This window comes from Cherax quadricarinatus, chromosome 88, assembly GCF_038502225.1.
Source record: "Cherax quadricarinatus isolate ZL_2023a chromosome 88, ASM3850222v1, whole genome shotgun sequence".
NCBI classification, from domain to species: Eukaryota; Metazoa; Arthropoda; class Malacostraca; order Decapoda; family Parastacidae; genus Cherax; species Cherax quadricarinatus.
This window is the reverse complement of record NC_091379.1, coordinates 7,327,616-7,350,738: the sequence shown is the minus strand read 5'-3', so window position 1 is coordinate 7,350,738 and position 23,123 is coordinate 7,327,616. Positions and strand designations below refer to the sequence as shown.

The 23,123-nt window shown below is 37.3% G+C and overlaps 1 protein-coding gene across 1 annotated transcript in view; it reads left to right on the top strand.

Annotated features, from left to right (window-relative positions):
• The first annotated feature begins 676 nt into the window (after positions 1-676).
• Dbp73D (putative ATP-dependent RNA helicase Dbp73D) overlaps positions 677-23,123 on the top strand; it is a 54,619-nt gene continuing 32,172 nt past the window's right edge. The window contains exons 1-3 of the mRNA XM_053790747.2: positions 677-793; positions 10,926-12,423; positions 22,256-22,461. Coding sequence (XP_053646722.1) covers positions 10,951-12,423; positions 22,256-22,461 — 1,679 coding nt within the window. The 5' untranslated portion in view covers positions 677-793; positions 10,926-10,950. The remainder of the gene's footprint in view (positions 794-10,925; positions 12,424-22,255; positions 22,462-23,123) is intronic.

Genomic DNA, 23,123 nt, shown 5'->3' with positions numbered 1-23,123 from the left:
AGTCAGACAGTGACTTATTTCCATTGGGGTCCTTGATGAAGAATTAGGTATATGTGCCTTTATCTGCTAAGTTGTACATCAATGGTATGCAGTACCGATAAGATGAAGAATTAGACTAATTCCTAATAAGACTGAAGAAGCCACTCGTGGTGAAACGTTTCCTTTAACGAGGGAATAAGAAATGAAACTGTTTCTTTTCTCATTCCCGCTTAAGTTCGGGCAATTTTTTTCTGTTAGGTAAAAGGACACATTTGCAACTAATGTGACATTCTATTGTGGCAACGTTTCGCACTCCAGGAGCGAAGAGAGCGAAACATTGCCACAAGGGGCTCTGGTGGCCTAGTGCTAAAGCTCTCGCTTCACACGGCGAGTGTCCGGGTTCGGTTCCCGGCAAGCGTAGAAACATTGGGCGTGTTTCCTTACAGTGGTTGTGTATGTTCCCTATCAGTAAAACGGGTCCCGGGGAGTTAGTGGGTCGCATCCTGGAACACTGACCTAATTTGCGGGAAATGCTCAGCATTTCTATATAGTAGTATGTCAGCTAGGCTTGTATACCTTGTACATGTACTTGTAGTAAATAAAGATATTATTATTATTATAAAATGTCAGACTAGTTGCAATTGTGCTCTTTTTCCCTAACATTGTCGGTAATTCTACCAACATTCTTAGTAGTGGTGATAAAGCGTCAGATGTGGTGGCCCTGCAGGATGCCATCAACGCCAGGAGGACCACGTTTACTGAAGATTTCACTTGCTTATTAGAGTGAACTGCGTTAAATATTTGTAGTTATTAGGTAAGTATGTTTAGGTACAGGTACACATAAGTACAATTATCATACATAGTTCATCATATGTGTAAATTACCCAGGGTAACCCCAAAAAGAGTGACAAAGTGACTTATTTCCATTGGGGTCGTTGATGTTCATTAAGAGTAAATGTCTTGTGGTTTTAGATTAAATGTTGGTGGGTTTGCTGTTTAATTTAGAAAGGTTGTTGCTGGTTTTATTGATGAGAAGTATAATGTATCTTCAGGGTGCAGTGTCTGAACTGTTGTGTAGTGCTGTATATTGACTTACAGTTGATGAGAAAATGTGAAATTCAGTGAAAACTTAATTGATATGTAATTATATTATGTGAGAGTGGAGGAGAGTGTGTGCTGATCTTATGCTTGGTTCTTTTGTTGTGATGTGAATACTAACTTATTCCTGGAGGGGTGTTCTGAGGGTCGATGCCCCCGCAGCCAGATCCATGACCAGGCCTTGTGGTGGATCAGGGCCTAATCAACTAGGCTGTTACTGTTGGCTGCACGTAGTCCAACGTACGAACCACAGCCCAGCTGATCAGGTACTGACTGTAGGTGCCTGTCCAGTTCTCTCTCGAAGACAGACAGGGGTCTATTGGTAAAAGGTAGTTTTTATTTATTGGTTTGTGGTAGACTTTGAAACCAAGTTTATCACCATCTTTTTGAATCAGTGTATCTAAATAAGATTGTCTGTCCATTAGTTTCTTTTTCAGTAATAAACTTGAAAGAAAATTCCAATGATTATGTCGAGGAGATTCTGGTTGTTGAAGTTTTGGGGTCATGTCACACTTTGTGGCAGGAGAATTTTCATTCTCTTCCAGATGTTCCCTGTATATATATATATATATATATATATATATATATATATATATATATATGTATATATGTATATATGTATATATGTATATATATATATATATATATATATATATATATATATATATATATATATATATATATATATATATATATATATATATATATATATCCCGGCCATGACAGCCTATACAGCTTGTGGCTTAGCCATAGGCTCACCCCCTAGTACTGTCATAGTCAGGCTATTCATGCAACGTTCAGAACACCCGTGACTTAACCTGACTCTTCATTTTTTCTTTTTCTTTTTCTTCTTCTCCCTCTTCCCCTTTCCTCTTTCCTTTTTCTCCTCTGGGTTGTCTTTCTCTCTTCTGTCTCGTGTTTCTGTTCCTTCTTCATTTATTTCACCACTTCCCCTTTCACACACCTCTGTGCGCTTGCTCTCCCTCTGTGGGCACCTAGCTCCCTTGCAGTGCTCCCCTTCCTTTGTATTTGACTGGCTCGTCCTCCTTATTCCCCAGTTCTGCCACTACAACTACTACTACCTCTTCTTCTACTACTACTACTACTACATGAAATTGGGACACATGTGCGGCGTCTGGGTGTCTTTGTTGTGGACGTTTTGCCATCCAGTGGCTGGCTGGATGGCGAAGCGTCTACGATAGAGATGCCCGGGTGTTGCGCATGTGCCTTAATTTCATCTTGTCGGTATTATATACCATTCTTGTACTACTACTACTACTAGTACTACTACCACCACCTCTTCCTGCCTATATATAGCCGTCCTGCTCCACTTCTGGTTAGTGTGACTTTTGTAAATGGTCCAAGTCGGACCGAAACGTCGTCGTAAGCTTCTCTCTTTTATGTGCGGGTTATTTGTGTATTCATGCAATATGTGAAGGAAGAGAAACTAAAATTTCACATTACACAGGGTGAGATCAAGGCCCCATGACTGAAATGTTTTCAAATAAAATGGCATTGATGCATTAGATGCATCCCAATATAGAAGGTAATAATCAGAAAAAAAGTTAAGAGTGCCTAATACCAAGTAATATTTACTCCACTGAAACCTCAGTCTGTCTTCTTGTTGATGCCACGCTCTTATCATCTTCTCAGTAGGTGGCAGCCCAAACTCCTTCTCTGCAGGTCTGTTGCCATGTATTTTGGCATAATCAACTACCATTAATTTAAAATGTATGGTGTATGCATGTCTCCTTCACAGCCATCATACAAAAAATGGGTACTGTATCTGAAAACGTAAAAGTTTATGGCACCTCAGTATGGTGAAGATAATCTTATTACCATTCATTGCTCATTGATTCTAGATTATCAAAATATTTCACTGCCAGTTATAAACACATGGTACAGGACTACCTTACCCTGATGATCTCTCAATTTGAACTGGTGAAACAGTCACTGGTGGCTGAAAACACCCAGCATGTGCTGACGATACCATAGTATATGGTAGCATTATTTTAAAGTGCCTACCATAAATGACACTGCTTTGTGACTTTAGTAGTGTAAGAAATAAGAAAGGAAGGTGTTACTTAAGGAGGAATTTCGTTTTCTATCAATATCCCAGTACAGTATCCATATTTCATAAATACCTTGTCTCAGAATGTTATTAATTTACTGTAATTTTGAAACACTGGACTTGTTTGAGTTTGTGGCTCGGCATCGGGCGTAACTGGGAGAGCTACAGGCCACCCCACACCCCATTGCTCCTGTCACTGACCTTCAGTTTATAGGATTCAAGGTGGTCTTTGGAGACATTTCATGGAAAAAATGTATCTAATAAACCGTAAAATACAGTAGTTATTAGAAAAGTAGGGTAGTAGTCCATTGTCCTGTCTGTGATTATTCCTGTACTTTGGGGTGCTGTTATAATTGCTCATATATGATCAAGAAGAGAAGCAGATGTTTCCAGTGATTCTAGTGGGTTGAGGCATGAATGCTGTCCAGGAAACTTGATACTTGCGGGTTATTTATTTATTTATCATAGGTCTGTGTTGAAGTCACTAGCAATTATCAGGTGATCTTTATTAAGTGCATGTTAGTGCGGGAAGTTGTAGGTATTCTATTTAGTTGTGTGAGCATTATGTGCAGTATATGATACAGGAGGGAGTGCCCAGCACTGGCGAGAGAGATAAGAAGGAACAGATCATATGTTCTAGGATTATTTGTTAAAAATGTTTATGCTATGATAAGATCACAGATATCACTCTGTCACCCTAATGTGATCAAGTCATATCTAGATTTACTTTCTTTTTTGTATACGGGATTTTATAATACGTACACTTACCATCCGACTTATGACCTGCTCGACATACGACCATTCGACTTACGACCGTGTTTTCTATGCCAAATTTCTGGGAAATAAACAACTGTTTGTGTTGTACACAGTATTTATCCTAAACCTTACAGTATAAAATACGTACTAACAGCATAAAAAGTAAAGTAAAAAATTAAATACCAAAATAAAACAATAAAATAAAATCATTACAAAAATGTGATGTTGATATTCAGTACAGGTCCGCCATCACAAATCCGGCAATCAGTTATTCAGTTCCTTCAGTTATTCAGCACTAATTTTGGCTAGCATAATTTCAAATTTCCAGGGTCGCCACACCAACCTGCTGGTACTGTTTGGTGGCACTACTTGCTGCATAAGTCATTCCAATTTGTTTTTCTCCATTTATTGTTTTAACCTGCTTACTTTTAGCCCTAGCCATGGTTCCAATGAATAAAAGAAATGCTTCTCATTATGTAAAGCACCTACACAGTACATTATCCATTAAAGATAAGGTGGCTTTGAAGCCACTGTCGGTTGCGATGAGCTCAGTCTCATGAAGCAGGAGAATATACTTTATTATTACGCTAATATCAACACTACAGCTTATTTGCCTATCACAATTGATCTGATATGACATAAGAAACAATATAAATAACATAAAACATGTTAAATACTCCAGAATGAATAATATTTGGCATAACACCGAGCAGTTCGACAGAGTTATGAAAAGGATATGGTAAACAAATACCATTCTCCTATCCTTGTCTTGGGGGCTTATATTAGAGAAAACAGAGTATAGCACAGGGCTAACTATGATATACACTCGTACTCCACCATAAACATGAAACAAAAAAGTTATTTTCTCTCGATAGATTATCACACATAGCAGCATATGTGTAGAGAACCTAGGATAACCCCAAAAGAGTCACCGTGGCTTATTTTTAGTACCTGGCTTGGGTTAACCATATATGATTTTTGGTAAATATTCGATTCCCAGCCAGGGTAGAAACATTAGGCGTGTTTCTTTACACCTGTTGTCTATGTTTACCCATCAGTAAATGGGTGCCTGGGTGTTAGTCGACTAGTGTGGGTGTTATCCTGGGACACTGACCTAATTTTCTTGAAATACTCAGCATAACAAGTGCCTTTCTATACAGTAGTATGTCACCGATGTCAGCTAGGCCTGTATACAGTGGAACCTCAAATTGAACGTATCGCTTATCGAACTCTTTGAAAATAGAACCCTTTTTTTGAACCAACTTTGTCCCTATTATTGAACTCGCTCCTATTTTCGAACCGCCGGGTATTGGACCTGTCCGGCAACCTACTCTGTGGGCATCCCCATGCAGGCACCATGACCCAGTCTGGTTTTGTTGATGCTTGAGTGAACACTAACCTGCACTCTCATTCAAACATTTTACGATTATTTCATTGTGTTTAGTGCCTGTGGGACTCTGAAATAAGCTACAATGGGAGCAATGAAACTTGCTAGTGGTACCCCTGTGGTAAAGAAAGTGAAAAACACCATAGATGTGAAGAAGGAAATAATACAGAAGTGGAATGATGTCCAAATGTTTGTGGAGAAGTACCACCCTGAGCAAGCTGAAACAAGCCATCTTTGCAACAAGTTCAGTGAAAGAACCATGTCCCATTTTAGGGAAATCTTAAAGAGGCACCAGAAACAGAGGACTGTGGACAGTTATTATGTGAGACAGGGGTCCAGTGACTCAAGCTGGTCCTAGTGGCATTAAAAGACAGAGAAAAGAAGTAACTGCAGAAAGGGTTTTGATACCTAAAGTCCTCATGGAGGGGGATTCTCCTTCCAAACACTAACTCTAACTCCCTCTCTCCTCCTCCCTATCTTCCAGATGCCATTTCCAATCTTCAATAAAGGTAAGTAAAATGTTATTTTATATATTTATTTAAATTTATTAATACATAATTGAACACTATATTTGTTGTGTGTATGTAAAACTATAATTAATCTCTATAAAATGTATTTTTTTTTTTGTGAATATTTTTGGGTTTCTGGAACGGATTAATTGTATTTCCATTATTTCTTATGGGAAATATTGCTTCGCTTTTCAGACTTTTCGAATTTAGAACTAACTCCTGGAACGGATTAAGTTCGATATTTGAGGTTCCACTGTACCTTGTACATGTACGTGTAGTAAATAAAGATATTATTATTATTATTATTATTATTATTATTATTATTATTATTATTATTATTATTATTATTATTATTATATTATTATTATTTTCTCAGTTTGTTGGGTTATCTTATTCAAACTTGGGCAATGTATGATGGAAAGATACTTCTTCACGTACACCAAAAATGAAAGAAATCAGACCATAAATAGCGGAGTTCACTTCTCAGCCATTAGCGGCCGCTTAGCGGTATATTTTTGTATGGTTGTTATGGTTATATTCTCATTTTTTTGGTCTCATCTGATAGAATGAAAGATATATTACAGAAATAGATATGATTTTGATTGCTTTTATGACTAAAAGTACAGGTCTCCCTCAACATTCACGTTTTCAACTTTCACGGGCTTCACACATTCACGAATTCCCAACCGCCAAATTCCCAGCCACCAAATTCCCAGCCGCCAAATCATATTTAAGTTTCCCGCCACCTGCGAGTCCCTACTACCCTCCCTCCGACCCCCGCAACTGGCAGCCAGCCCTCCCACCACTCAGTGTGGTGAGTGTTTTGTTTGTTCATTATTTGCTATTAAACTACAGTATAAATAATGTAAACCCATTCATGACTGCATATTGGAATGGCTATTCAGACAGGTATTAGACGGTGACATCATGTGTTTACTCTTGAACACTGCAAAGAATTAAACATTTCTGCTACAGCTAATAATAACAATAGTAATAATAATAATAATAATAATAATAATAATAATAATAAATATGATATAATTGAAGAAGGAAATTGTACAAAAATACGAGGGAGTGGTTGACACATCGTCAGTGTGACTTTGTTTATGCTGGAGTGAACATTAGTCTCCCTGCTCTTCCAAACATTTCACAATAATTCATTGTGTTTGGTGCTTGTAGACTGAGTGTGACTGGAGCGGTAGAGGCAGTGATTGAGGCAATGGTATTTAATAACATACATGTTAATAATAATACATGTTATTAATAATATGTACTATTATTATTTATAACATATATGTTATTAAATACATACATGTTAATAATAATACATGTTATTAATAATAACATGTACTATTATTATTTATAACATATATGTTATTAAATACCACTGCCTCAACCGCTGAATTATTGTGAAATGTTTGGAAGAGCAGGGAGACTAATGTTCACTCCAGCATAAACAAAGTCACACTGACGATGTGTCAACCACTCCCTCGTATTTTTGTACAATTTCCTTCTTCAATTATATCGTATTTATTATTATTATTATTATTACTATTGTTATTATTAGCAATAGCAGAAATGTTCGATTCTTTGCTGTGTTCAAGAGTAAACACATCATGTCACCGTCTAATACCTGTCCGAATAGCCATTCCAATATGCAGTCATGAATGGGTTTACATTATTTATTTTGTAGTTTAATAGCAAATAATGAAGAAACAAAACACTCACCACACTGAGTGGTGGGAGGGCTGGCTGCCAGTTGTGGGGGTCGGAGGGAGGGTAGTAGGGACTCTCAGTGGTGGAGGCATTGGTGGAGGCATGTTATTAACATACGTGTTATTAAATAACATACGTTATTAAAGCATAACATGTATATATTTAGTACAATTTACGACGTTTTCATGTATTTTATGATTATTCATGGTTCAACAAGTTAAGGAAGCAGTATTGTAATATATTTCCTTACAATATATTGGAGCACCAAACATTCACGGTTTTTCAACATTCGCGAGGCTCTTGATCCCCTAACCCTCGCGAATGTTTAGGGAGACCTGTACCTTGAAATTGCGCTCACAGTAGCAAAAATGTTCTATTCTTTAGCGAAGCTCAAGAGTAAACAAATGACGTCACCGTCTAATACCTGTCCACCTGCCAGTCTAAATTCCAGTACGGAGTCAAGAATGGATTGACATTATTTATACAATTATTACAATAATGCAGTAGTCTGCAAAACAGTAAATCTTCTATTTCTTTTTTGTGAATAAAAATTCCAAATGGTAAGCAAGAGTAATATAAAAGGGGCCTGTAGCCATGAATAATGAACAGAGAAAATGTTATTTTAGTGCCAGGAATGTCTGCATTGTTTATTCTGGACCCTATTTTGAAATTGGCATCTGTTGAAATTTGTGCGAAATCGGCCAAATTGCCAATTTCTGACCACTTTATTGGGTAGTTGAACTAAGTGAATGGGCGGTTTCTTGTACTCAGTTGACAGACTAGAAGTAAATAAGTTTATTCAGGTATACACAAATACAGTTACATAGATAATCTTACATAGCAGTGTACATGTATGTAAAAACCCGCTTACCGATTTTCTTCCGAGACGCGCTCACATGTTCCGCCGGTGGCATTGTTTACCAGCCAGCCTCCGTGGTAACATCCAAGCATACAATCGGAATATTTCGTATTATTACAGTGTTTTCGGTGCTTTTTCTGGAAAATAAGTGACCATGGGCCCCAAGAAAGCTTCTAGTGCCAACCCTACAGCAATAAGGGTGAGAATTACAATAGAGATGAAGAAAAAGATCATTGATAAGTATGAAAGTGGAGTGCATGTCTCCGAGCTGGCCAGGTTGTATAATAAACCCCAATCAACCATCGCTACTATTGGTGGTACAGCTGCTGCTGCTGCTGCACTGTCAGCTGCTGCTGCTGCTGCACTGTCAGCTGCTGCTGCTGCTGTAGCACCGTTGTTGGTGTGGCTTATTGAGAATACCAAGAAACAATTAACCCCAGAGGATTTGCCACCCAGGATAACCCAAAAAAGTCAGTGTCATCGAAGACTGTCTAACTTATTTCCATTGGGGTCCTTAATCTTATCTCCCAGGATGCAACCCACACAAGTCGACTAACACCCAGGTGAACAGGGAAAAATGCCTGGAACTAGTGCTCATATTGGTGAATTTAAAGCCAGCAAAGGTTGGTTTGAGAGATTTAAGAATCGTAGTGGCATACACAGTGTGATAAGGCCTGTTCTGGAAGAAAATGCCAAACAGGACCTACAGTACTCAGGAGGAAAAGGCACTCCCAGGACACAGTGTCTCATCAGTCATTGCTGCATATAACAATTACCCCTCTTGCACGGATTAAAATCGTTAACCGGGGGTCCACTGTATAGAGAACCTGGGATAACCCAGAAAAGTCAGACAAGGTGACTTATTTCCAGTACTTGGCTTGGGCTTGCCATATATGATTTTTGGTAAATATTTTTTTTTCTCGGTTGTTTGTTGGGCTATCTCATTGAAACTTGGGCAATGTATTATGGAAAGATGCTTCTTAACGTACAACAAAAATAAAAAAGACGGACAATAAATAAGGGAGTTCACTTCTCGGCCATTAGCCGCCTCTTTGCAGTACGTATATTTTCGTATGGTTTTTATGGTTGTATTCTCATTTTTTGGACTCATTTGATAGAATGGAAAATATATTACAGAAATAGACATGATTTTGATTGCTTTCATAATGAAAAGTACCTTGAAATTGAGCTCAAAGTAGCAGAAATGTTTGATTTTTGCCAATGTTCAATGAACTGTGTAAGTCAAGTTGGTTAATTTTATTAAGTGTATTCTAACCTAACCACTCTGTAATTCGGCAAACTCAGTAATCCGGCACACTACAGGTCCCAATGATGCCGGATTTGTAATGGAGGACCTGTAGTAAGGTTCGACTTACGACCGGTTTGTCAGAACCGAACTCGGTAGTAAGTCGGATGATACCTGTATAAGTTCTGTTGTAATAAATCAGTTAATTTTCTTTTCTAATGATTAATAATTGGAGAAAATTTAAATCTGTTGTTGTGCTGCTTTGTAGGATGGCTCTGCAAAGTAATCGACTTTATCCCACAAGCACACTTGACCTACCACTTCAGTTGTGATCATCATCCTTGTATAAGGAAGCAGTACTCTACTATTTATATGTACTGTACCTTGTATATATACTGCATTATAATTAATAAAATTTGGGAAGAATTCAATGATGCATTAAACAAGTAATAAATCTCAATCCTTGGGAAGAGTATTAGGTGGGCTTCACAGAGTCGGGTGTCGTCACACGTCGGGTGTTGCTTTGTTGTGGGATGTGATGGTGAGGTGTAGTCTTGACCCTTTATATGCTTTCATTTGATGTATTGGTTTTTTATAGTTCCTTGATAATGTGAGAAGTCACGAAAGCGCTTGGAATTTCACTGTTCTTTCACAGTGGTTGTTTTGCATATTGTGATATCACCTGTTTACTGTGATCTTATTGCACACTGCATTTACATCTTGAAAATTATATAAAATACTGACAAGTTGATAAGACACATGTGCAACAGTTGGGTATCTTTATTGTTGATACTCAACTGTCTTACTCATCAACTAGTCAGTATTTTATACCATTATCAGCATACCTCTCGGACACAGACACATCAACAATAAAGCTACCCAGCTGTTGCACATGTGTCTTGCTCATCATCTGTACTTGCCTTGCACACTTCTCAACCACTTGTGAATGGTCACATTATTCCTGGGCCCTATCTTATCTATTCTTAAAACTGTGCATAGACTCTGCTTCCACCACTTCCTCTTCTAGATAGTTTCACTTACTAACCACCCTCAGACTGCAGAAGTACAGTAGTTTTTAACATTCTGGACTCATTTGTATGTTTAACTCCCATCTGAAGTTCTTGTTTCTACTTTCTTCTTTCAAACAGATTCTCTGTGTATCCTATTAAGTATTTGAGTATTCACATTTATCTCAGGTTTTGTTAAAAAGACTGTTGGCATTTGCATCATAATATATTTGATGAAATCCTGAAGCTTCTGATTTGTGTGAAATTTTGTAAGTAAACATTTTATTACATTTTCAGTTTTGAATCATCTGTAAATATTCAGATGGCATGGGACAGTGGCAGCACACCAGGCCGTTACTGGGGCCCAGGGAGTGTAGGAAACAGAGGAGTACTTGGCTCACCAGACAGTACTAGTCAAGCTTCTATCATATTAGCTCGTCTCAATGCACGAGCAAGGGCAATAAAAGCTGGAAAATCACCTTTAGCTAATAAGCTCCAGAGTGAGGCACAAAGAGAGGGGACAAATAATGAATCACTGGAGAAAGATAAGGTGACTTCATATAAGTCAATTAAAGAGCATGTTTCCACTAAGAGCTTTAGAGAGGAAGAAGATCAAGCTGAATCTAGTGTCAAGCCAGACATTACAAGTAAGAATGAGGTGGTTTCTGCCTGTGAAGAAATATCTAGTGAGGAACACAGCAAAAGGAAAAAACATAAAAGAAGTAAAGAAAATAAAAATATAGGTGAAGAGGATAAAATATTTGAAAATGATATAAGTACGTTTGTTAATGATGAAAACCCTACTAACAACATGGTGAGTGAGAGCCCAAAGAAGAAAAAAAAGTCCAGAAAAGTGAAAGATGATGATAGTAAGGAAATAGAACACACAAATTACCATGACACAATTAATGATACTGAGCAGGGAGTGGATGAGGATTTGGTGAGAAAGAAAAAAAGGAAAAAGAGAGTCAATGAGGTGGGTGAAAATGGCCAGATTGAGAAAGTAAATTGTTTGAGCAGCGAACACACTCAAGAAGATATAAAAAAGAAAAATGAAATATGTGATGTCATAAATGAGGAAGATCAGGTAGACAGGAGCATTAGTGTACAGGAAGCACAAAAAATGTTGGAAAATGAAAGTATTAGCAAATCACCCAAAAAAAAGAAAAAGAGAAAGAACAATGAAAGTGCAGAGGAATTCACTTTAGGCAAAGATAGCAATACAAATAAACTCGAGATTGAAGACACGTGTGAACTTGTGAATGAGGAAGATCAGGTAGACAGAGGCATTAGTGTACAGGAAGCTCAAAAAATGTTGGAAAATGAAAGTGAATCACCCAAAAAAAAGAAAAAGAGAAGAATTAATGAAAGTGTTGAGGAATTCACTTCAGACAAAGACAGCAGCACAAAAAAACTTGAGATTGAAGATATGTGTGACCTTGTGAATAAGAAAAAAAGAAAGAAGACTAAACAAGAGCCAGAAGATATTGAGAGTCACATTGAAGGTGAAGTTAGTAAATTGGGTGTGAATAGTGATGAGAGTAGAGAGGCTGTACATTCAGAAAATCGAAGGGAGAATGAAGCACTGCAAGTGGAAAAATCAACAGACTCAAAAATTTTAAAAAGTGAATTAGATGTATCAAATTTCAGTGAAAAATCTCCAGCTAGAAAAATGAAAGAGAAAAAAATGAAGAAAAAGCAAGTGAAAGCAGAAAAGCAAGGGATAGGTATGAAATGCAGAAAAATAAGGGGTTTCACCCTTTTGAAAAAGGCTGAAACTACTACAAAAAAAGAAGTAAGTAATGTTTTTTTTTAAGTGATGTTGTAGTTTGTAGATGTTTTAAACATAATAATGTAGCTACACATTAACTTTATTTTATATGAGCTGATTATCCATTTGAGTCAGATGTATACAGGTTAACAAGCTTGAAAATGGCTTATAGCTTTAATGCAGTTTATTTAGATTATGTTATTGAAGTGTGTTTCCATTGTGCCTCAGACACTTATTAGATGGCAGGTATATTTTAGATATTTGTACAGTACGTATTTACATTCAGTATACACGTACAGTATTTATCTTTCTTTTCTAGTGTTTCTTTTAACAAAGTAGTTCTTATTCCTACAATATTGGTTATGAGATTGTAGTAGACATTAAAAAGCAATTGAAATAGTAAGCCTTCAATTGAACGGACTTTGGAAATACAGGCGGTACCCACTTTACAGTGCTGTGCTTTACAGTGTTTCACTAATACAGCAGTTTTCGGTTATACCCATTTTTGGTCAGACTTCCTACAATAAATATATTCATCACTCACTATAAACTAAGAATGAAAATATTTTATTATTTTAAGGTAAGTAATGTGTGTATACTGTGTATGCAATTTTTAGGCCTAGCTCTATTACTTAACCCCTTCAGGGTCCAAGGCCCAAATCTGAAGTGGTGCCCCAGTGTCCAAGAATTTAAAAAAAAAAAAAAAAATTTATTTTTTCTTATGAAATGGTAGAGAATCTTTTTGTGAAGGTAATAAAATAAAAAGTTCGAAATTTGATGGAAAATTGACGAAATTATGCTCTCGCAGATTTTGATGTGTCAGCGATATTTACGAATTGGCGATTTTGCCGACTTTGACTCCCAATTTAGGCCAATTACATTATTCCAGTCAACCAAATTCTTAGCTATGTCACTAGTATTACTTCTATTCTATCGATTGAGCACAAGAAATCGCCAAGTCAACTGTTTCAACTACAAATTAAAGTGATCGGAAATTGTTAATTTGGCCAATTTAACACAAAGTTCAAAATATTCCAATTTCAAAATAGGGTCCAGAATAAACAACGTAGGTATTCCTGGAACTAAACTAACATTTTCTCTGTTCATTAGTTACGTTTTGAGGCTTTACAAATAAATTCTGTTTTGATTTTTTATTCACATATTGAATTTTTATTCACACCAAAAAATAGAAGATTTACTGTTATGCAATACTGTAATAATTGTATAAATATCATCACCATATTTATGAATGCATATTAGACCCACCAGCTGGCGTGTATTAGACGTGTGAGGTCGTTTGTTTACTCTTGAATATCGGCAAAAATTTAACATTTCTGCTACTTTGAGCTTAGTTTCAAGCCATTTCCAGTGCGAAAACCAATCAAAATCATCTCTATTTCTGTAATATGTCTTCCATTCTATCAAATGAGACCAAGAAATCACAAATAGAACTATAAAAAACATACGAAAAAACACTGCAAAGTCGCTGTTTTAATCGAAAAATCATGATTTCAGTTTTTTTCTCTCATTATACACAGCGTGCTGCAGGATCTGTTTTATGTGGTGCACACATACCACATAGATGTATTCTCTCATATCTAGGCCCAAATGTACCACTCACAGTTTATCAGAGTGAGCTCAGCTCATGACGTAGATCTACGGTTTGGACCCTGAACGTAAAGCCGTAGATCTACGGGACGGACCCTCAAAGTGTTAAAATATGATAGTGTAAACATGTTATTAGGCTTTTATATGCATTTGAAAGTGAAAAAAAGCTATGATTCACTTTACAGTAATTATTATTTTACAGCAGTAGCCCAGAACCTAACCTGCTGTATAAGTGGGGCCCTCCTGTACAGGATAAGGTCCACTGGGTCAATTGATTAAGAAACGATGGACAAAGTTTGTTATTTATGAATTGTCTATTATTGTTATGATCACAGCAAAGCATTCTCATCTCTATCCACCACAGTTTCCATTAATGGCCACCCACTCCCCCTATTTATTTATTTATTAATTTGAACATGATACATTGAAGTACAAGGAAATACAGTGGTTAACCCTTTGACTGTCACGGCCGTATATATACGTTTACGAGGTACCGTGTTTGACATATATATACAGTGGACCCCCGCATAACGATGGCATCACATAGCGATTTTTCCGCATACCGATTACTTTTATCGCAAAATTTTTGCCGCGCATACCGATTAAAAACCCGCTCACCGATTTTCGTCCGAGACGCGTCCAATGTGCCCTCAGCCAGCCTCACATGTGCCGCCCGTCCCATTGTTTACCAGCCAGCCTCCGCGGTAACATCCAAGCATACACTCGGAATATTTCGTATTATTACAGTATTTTCGGTGCTGTTTCTGGAAAATAAGTGACCATGGGCCCCAAGAAAGCTTCTAGTGCCAACCCTACACCTCAAAGGGTAAGAATTACTATAGAAATGAAGAAAGAGATAATTGATAAGTATGAAAGTGGAGTGCGTATAGCCGACCTAGTCAAGCTGTACAAGAAACCCCAATCAACCATCGCTACTATTGTGGGCACCAGAAAGACAATCAAGGAAGCTGTTCTTGCCAAAGGTTCAACTGTGTTTTCGAAACAAAGATCGCAAGTGATGGAAGATGTTGAGAGACTCTTATTGGTGTGGATAAATGAAAAACAGCTAGCAGGAGATAGCATCTCTCAAGCGATCATATGTGAAAAGGCTAGGAAGTTGCATGAGGATTTAATTAAAAAAATGCCTGCAACTAGTGATGATGTGAGTGAATTTAAGGCCAGCAAAGGTTGGTTTGAGAGATTTAAGAAGCGTAGTGGCATCCATAGTGTGATAAGGCATGGTGAGGCTGCCAGTTCGGACCACAAAGCGGCTGAAAAATATGTGCAGGAATTCAAGGAGTACATAGAAACTGAAGGACTGAAACCTGAACAAGTGTTTAATTGTGATGAAACAGGCCTGTTCTGGAAGAAAATGCCAAGCAGGACCTACATTACTCAGGAGGAAAAGGCACTCCCAGGACATAAGCCTATGAAAGACAGGCTTACTTTGTTGATGTGTGCCAATGCTACTGGTGATTGCAAAGTGAAGCCTTTATTAGTGTATCACTCTGAAACTCCCAGAGCGTTCAGGCAAAAGAATGTCCTCAAGGATAATTTGTGTGTGCTGTGGAGGGCAAACAGTAAGGCATGGGTCACTAGGGAATTTTTCTATAACTGGTTACACCATGCATTTGCCCCCAATGTGAAAAATTACCTAACTGAAAAGAAATTAGAACTTAAGTGCCTCCTGGTGTTAGACAATGCCCCTGGTCATCCTACAGACGTGGCAGAGCGACTTTATGGGGACATGAGCTTCATTAAGGTGAAGTTTTTGCCTCCTAATACCACGCCTCTCCTGCAGTCCATGGACCAGCAGGTTATTTCCAACTTCAAGAAACTGTACACAAAAGCTCTGTTTGAAAGGTGCTTTGTAATGACCTCAGAAACTCAACTGACTCTAAGAGAGTTTTGGAGAGATCACTTTAATATCCTCAATTGTGTAAACCTTATAGGTAAGGCTTGGGAGGAAGTGACTAAGAGGACCTTGAACTCTGCTTGGAAGAAACTGTGGCCAGAATGTGTAGACAAAAGGGATTTTGAAGGGTTTGAGGCTAACCCTGAGAATCCTGTGCCAGTTGAGGAATCCATTGTGGCATTGGGAAAGTCCTTGGGGTTGGAGGTTAGTGGGGAGGATGTGGAAGAGTTGGTGGAGGAGGACAATGAAGAACTAACCACTGATGAGCTGATAGATCAACTTCAAGAGCAAGAGGCCAGACCTGGGGAAACTGGTTCAGAGGAGGGGAGAGAGAAATTGAAGAAGTTGCCTACTACAAAGATAAAGGAAATCTGTGCTAAGTGGCTTGAAGTGCAAACCTTCATGGATGAAAATCACCCTCACACAGCTATTGCAAGCCGTGCTGGTGATTATTACACTGACAATGTTGTGAAACACTTTAGGCAAGTCATAAAGGAACGAGAGGTACAGGCCACTATGGACAGATATCTTGTGCGAAAGAAGTCCAGTGACTCTGAAGCTGGCCCTAGTGGCATTAAAAAAAGAAGGGAAGTAACCCCAGAAAAGGACTTACTACCTCAAGTCCTAATGGAAGGGGATTCCCCTTCTAAACAGTAAGAAGATAATGCTCTCCCCTCCTCCCATCCCATCAATCATCACCAGATCTTCAATAAAAGTAAGTGTCATGTAATTGTGCATGCCTTTTTCAGTTTGTGTGTATTAAAATTAACATTTCATGTGGTAAAAAAAATTTTTTTTCATACTTTTGGGCGTCTTGCACGGATTAATTTTATTTCCATTATTTCTTATGGGGAAAATTCATTCGCATAACGATTATTTCGCATAACAATTATCCCTCTTGCACGGATTAAAATCGTTAACCGGGGGGTCCACTGTACTCATAAATTCTAGCGGCTTCAAATCAGGCAGGAGAAAGCTGGTAAGCCCACATGTGAGAGAATGGGTCTGTGTGGTCAGTGTGCACCATATAAAAAAAATCCTGGAGCACACAGTGCATAATGAGAAAAAAAAAACTCTGACCGTTTTTTTTTTTTAAATTAAAATGCCGACTTTGTGGTCTATTTTCGTTTAGTATTTGTGGTTGTATTCTCGTTTTCTTGGTCTCATTTGATAAAATGGAAACTATATTATAGAAATAGAGGTGATTTTGATTAATTTTACTATAAAAAGAACCTGGAAATGGAGCACAAAGTACAGGAAATGTTTGATTTTTGCCGATGTTCAAAAGTAAACAAATGATGTCATTGTCCAATAAATGTCCAAATAGCCATTCTAATATGCAGTCATGAATGGATTGATGTAATTTTTACAATTATTACAGTATTGCAGTAGTCTTCATAACAGTAAATCTTCTATTTTTTGTTTGAATAAAATTTCTAAATAAAAAACGAGTAATATCAGAGGGGCCTGGAGACATGACTGATGAACAAAGAAAATGTTATTTTAGAGCCAGGAATGTCTGCATTGTTCATTCTGGTCCTTATTTTGAAATTGTCATATTTTTTAATCTTCGTAAAATTGGCCAAATTGAAAATTTCTGACCATGTTATTGGGTAGTTGAAATCGGTAAATGGGCAGTTTCTTGTACTCAATCGATGGAAAAAATGGAGTTCTGAAGAAATAGCTATGAGTTTGGTTGACTGGAATAATGGAACTAGCCGAAAATAGGGCTCAGAGTGGGCGAAATTGCCGATTTGTAAATATCGCCGAGGTCGCTAACTTCGCGAGAGCGTAATTCCGTCAATTTTCCATCAAATTTCGTTTTTTGGTGTCTTTACAATCGGGAAAAGATTCTCTATCATTTCATAAGAAAAAATAATTTTTTTTTTTTTGAAATTTTGCAACACCCAGAGACACCTCAGGATTGGGGGTTGCGACAGTCAAAGGGTTAAGTGTAACATGCCAAAGCCCCTTGTATGCAGAGCATTATGGGCAGGCTTAAAATTAACTTAAGATTAACTAAGCAATGATATATTCAGTGGTAAACATTGTTGTAAACAGTTAACAATTAAGCACAAATGAGTATTTCAAAGACAGGTCATATGGTCATTTACTGTGTTGCTGTACATTCAGTAGAATGGAGTATTCTGTTAGATAATGTAATTAAAAATAACAAAGTTTGATTGGGTCACAGATTAAACACAGATTCAGTATTTATTTGGTTGTGGGTGAGTAAGTGATTTTTAAGTAGAGACTTGAATTTATAAACAGACAGTGTTTCTTTTATATTCACAGGTAATGAATTCCAGATTTTTGGGCCTTTTATGTGCATTGAGTTTTTGCATAGTGTGAGATGGACACGTGGAATATCAAAGAGTGATCTGTGCCTTGTGTTATGCTCATGTGTTCTGTTGAGGTTGGGAAGGAGACGTTTGAGGGGAGGGTTTATATCCGAGTTAAGTGTTCTATGTATGTAGTAGGTACAATAATAGGTATGGATGTTTTTGCATGGTGAGTAGGTTTAGAGTTTTGAATATTGGTGGAGTGTGCTGCATGTAGTGGGAATTTGTTATTATTCTGACTGCAGCCGTTTGTTGGGTAATTAATGGTCTGAGATGGTTTATTGTTGTTGAGCCCCATGCACAAATTCCATAGGTGAGATAGGGGTAAATGAGTGATATAGGGCCAGGAGGGCTGACTGTGGAACATAGTACGTACCGTATCTTCGATAGTATGCCTACGGTCTTGGAAGTTTTGGGGGGAAATTTGTTGAATGTGTGTTTGAAATTTGAGTCTATTATCAAGGTGGATTCCTAAGAATTTTCCCTTTGTGAGCTTTGTGATAGGTGATCCGTTTATCATTATGTTAAGAGGGGCATCTGTAGCTCTGTTACCAAACTGAATGAAGTAGGTTTTGTCAATGTTGAGAGTAAGTTTGTTAGTCCTCATCCAGGTAGATATTTTCTGTAATTCAGTATTAACAATATTGGCTAGCATGACTGGGCTCGGGTGAGAGAAGACGTATGTAGTGTCATCTGCAAATAGTGTGGGTTTGAGTAGTTGTGATGCATTTGGTTGGGCCAAGGACACTTCCCAAGGACACTTACTGTGTATGTACATGTATTGGGAAATAAAGAATCTCTGCTTAAAGTGTGTCTGAACTACCACTTGATCAGCTTATGCCATTGTCTGTTTTTCTGCTTTGGTGGACGTTACTACTTAAACTTTTCACTGTTGTGATCCCTGTAATTAAGATAAGATAAGATTTTGTTCAGATTTTTAACCCTTGAGGGTTAGCCACCCAGGATAACCCAAGAAAGTCAGTGCGTCATTAAGGACTGTCTAACTTATTTCCATTGGGGTCCTCAATCTTGTCCCCCAGGATGTGACCCACACCAGTCGACTAACACCCAGGTACCTACTTACTGCTAGGTGAACAGGACAACAGGTGTAAGGAAACGCGTCAAAATGTTTCCACCCACTGGGAATCGAATCCGGGCCCTCCGTGTGTGAAGCAGGAGCTTTAGCTACCAGGCCTCCAGGCCACCAGAACGTGCTGACTTGTGATTTTTCAAAAATAGTAATAACTATCTTCTGAAGTGGTTGAAAATCTTTTTCTGAAAGTAATGCCAACAAAATTGCAAAATATGAGGAAAATATGCAGTTGTGAAGTTGGCAGTTTAGTTTCAATTGATGCATCTGCAATTTTATCCATATTGAGGCCTATTTTAGGCCAATTCTATTGCTGTAACTGACTCTATTCTTGGCCATTTTGCAAGTATGCCATCCATTTCACTGATTGAGCACAAGAAACTGCCCATTTAATTACCAGAGCTATCCTATAAATTACTCAGTTTAGGAATTTGGCCAGTTTTACACAAAATTCAACAAATTCCAATTTAAAGAGTCCAAAATAAACACTAAAGGCATTCCAGCCACTACAGCAACCTTTCCTCTGTTCACTAATCACATACCCAAGACTCCTTTATAACACTTGCCCTGCACAGTTTCCATTACCAGCCACTTGCTCTCACTTATAAGTCTATTATATTAAGGGTTTATGTGCTGTACAGTAATTAGTTTTATGAGAATTTTTCTTTAAATTATTTAATAAAACTTAATTTGTTAAATTTAGTACAGTATACATACAGTACTATCTATTGGGATAGGAGACTGGGCCTCCTTTCCTTTGCATTAGTAGTGCTTAACTGTTTATATATATATATATATATATATATATATATATATATATATATATATATATATATATATACATACATACAGTGGACCCCCGGTTAACGAACTTTTTTCATTCCAGTAGTATGTTCAGGTGCCAGTACTGACCGAATTTTTTCCCATAAGGAATATTGTGAAGTAGATTAGTCCATTTCAGACCCCCAAACATACACGTACAAACGCACTTACATAAATACACTTACATAATTGGTCGCATTTGGAGGTGATCGTTAAGCGGGGGTCCACTGTATATATATATATATATATATATATATATATATATATATATATATATATATATGAGGTGGTTCAGACATGTAGAGAGAATGGAGCGAAACAGAATGACTTCAAGAGTGTATCAGTCTGTAGTGGAAGGAAGGCGGGGTAGGGGTCGGCCTAGGAAAGGTTGGAGAGAGGGGGTAAAGGAGGTTTTGTGTGCGAGGGGCTTGGACTTCCAGCAGGTATGCATGAGCGTGTTTGATAGGAATGAATGGAGACAAATGGTTTTTAATACTTGACGTGCTGTTGGAGTGTGAGCAAAGTAACATTTATGAAGGGGTTCAGGGAAACCGGCAGGCCGGACTTGAGTCCTGGAGATGGGAAGTACAGTGCCTGCACTCTGAAGGAGGGGTGTTAATGTTGCAGTTTAAAAACTGTAGTGTAAAGCACCCTTCTGGCAAGACAGTGATGGAGTGAATGATGGTGAAAAGTTTTTCTTTTTCGGGCCACCCTGCCTTGGTGGGAATCGGCCAGTGTGATAATAAAATAAAAATAATATATATATATATATATATATATATATATATATATATATATATATATATATATATATATATATATATATATATATATATATATATATATATATATATACATGTATATATATATATCACTCACTCATTCACTCAAGTGAATGATGGTGAAAGTTTTTCTTTTTCGGGCCACCCTGCCTTGGTGGGAATCGGCCAGTGTGATAATAAAATAAAAATAATAAAATAAAATATATATATATATATATATAATTTTTTTTTTTTTTCAACAAGTCGGCCGTCTCCCACCGAGGCAGGGTGACCCAAAAAAGAAAGAAAATCCCCAAAAAGAAAATACTTTCATCATCATTCACCACTTTTACCACACTCACACATTATCACTGCTTTTGCAGAGGTGCTCAGAATACAACAGCTTAGAAGCATATACGTATAAAGATACACAACATATCCCTCCAAACTGCCAATATCCCAAACCCCTCCTTTAAAGTGCAGGCATTGTACTTCCCATTTCCAGGACTCAAGTCCGACTATATGAAAATAACCGGTTTCCCTGAATCCCTTCACTAAATATTACCCTGCTCACACTCCTACAGATCGTCAGGTCCCAAGTATCATTCGTCTCCATTCACTCCTATCTAACACGCTCATGCACGCTTGCTGGAAGTCCAAGCCCCTCGCCCACAAAATCTCCTTTACCCCCTCTTTCCAACCCTTTCGAGGACGACCCCTACCCCGCCTTCCTTCCCCTATAGATTTATATGCTTTCCATGTCATTCTACTTCGATCCATTCTCTCTAAATGACCAAACCACTTCAACAACCCCTCTTCTGCCCTCCGACTAATGCTTTTATTAACTCCACACCTTCTCCTAATTTCCACACTCCGAATTTTCTGCATAATATTTACACCACACATTGCCCTTAGACAGGACATCTCCACTGCCTCCAACCGTCTCCTCGCTGCTGCATTTACCACCCAAGCTTCACATCCATATAAGAGTGTTGGTACTACTATACTTTCATACATTCCCTTCTTTGCCTCCATAGATAACGTTTTTTGACTCCACATATACCTCACCGCACCACTCACCTGCCATGGTGGGAATCGGCCAGTGTGATAATAAAATAAAAAATATATATACATATATATATATATATATATATATATATATATATATATATATATATATATATATATATATATATATATATATATATATATATATATATATATATATATTTAGTTATTTCTTGCAATATTTTTTCATATGGTCTCTTTATTTCAACATATTTCTTCTGTATTTCCTGATTGTGTAACTACAAATCAGTTGCATCGAACACTACCACAGTGGTTGGCCCAGCCTACAGTTATCAGTAGAGATCTTCATGCTGATAGTACATCCATAACTTCTGTTCAAGGACTAAATGAATCACTTAAGAAAATTCTAGAAGAGCAGAAAATTGAAAAATTCTTCCCTGTACAAAATGCTGTTATTCCTGAAATTCTCGCCAGTGCTAGTTCTCTGTCCATGAGGTAAGTCGAGTTGGTGTGTGATAATTTTGTTTTGTTAACCATGGTCATTCACATTTCAGGGAGTAGTTGAAAGTGAAAAATATTTTATATTAACCTGGTCTTTATGGAACTGTTACAGCCCCTTATCTACTGCATCTGTATTCATTTTTTTTTTTTGTCAAAAAAAAAAAAGAGTAAATATAACTTACAATAAATACATCAAACATTTCTTTTCCTATAAATAAAAAGCACCTCATCCTTTTAAGCAAACTTTTTTTTTTTACAAACAAGATTGTGAAAAGAAATGGTGACACTAAAATGTGAATGGGTGTTTTATATACATGTATATTCTTCCCTATTGTTCTTGGTGGTTTTTGTTTTATGTTTGATCATTGAAATATAGTCTTGCTTTTATGTATTGTACCTATCTACAAAAGTGGTGACCTAACAGAAGTCAGCAATTACAGGCCAATTTCAAACTTGCCTTTACTGTCTAAAATCTTTGAAAAAAAAAGTAATATATAAACAGATATATAACTTAATAACTAAATATAATATCCTTAAATCCATGTTAGTTTGACTTCAGGCTGGGACAAAATACCAATGATGCAGTAATAAAAATTCTCAGCTGTATCTGTTCCTCTTTTGACAATAATGAATATCCAATGTAAACTCTTTATGAC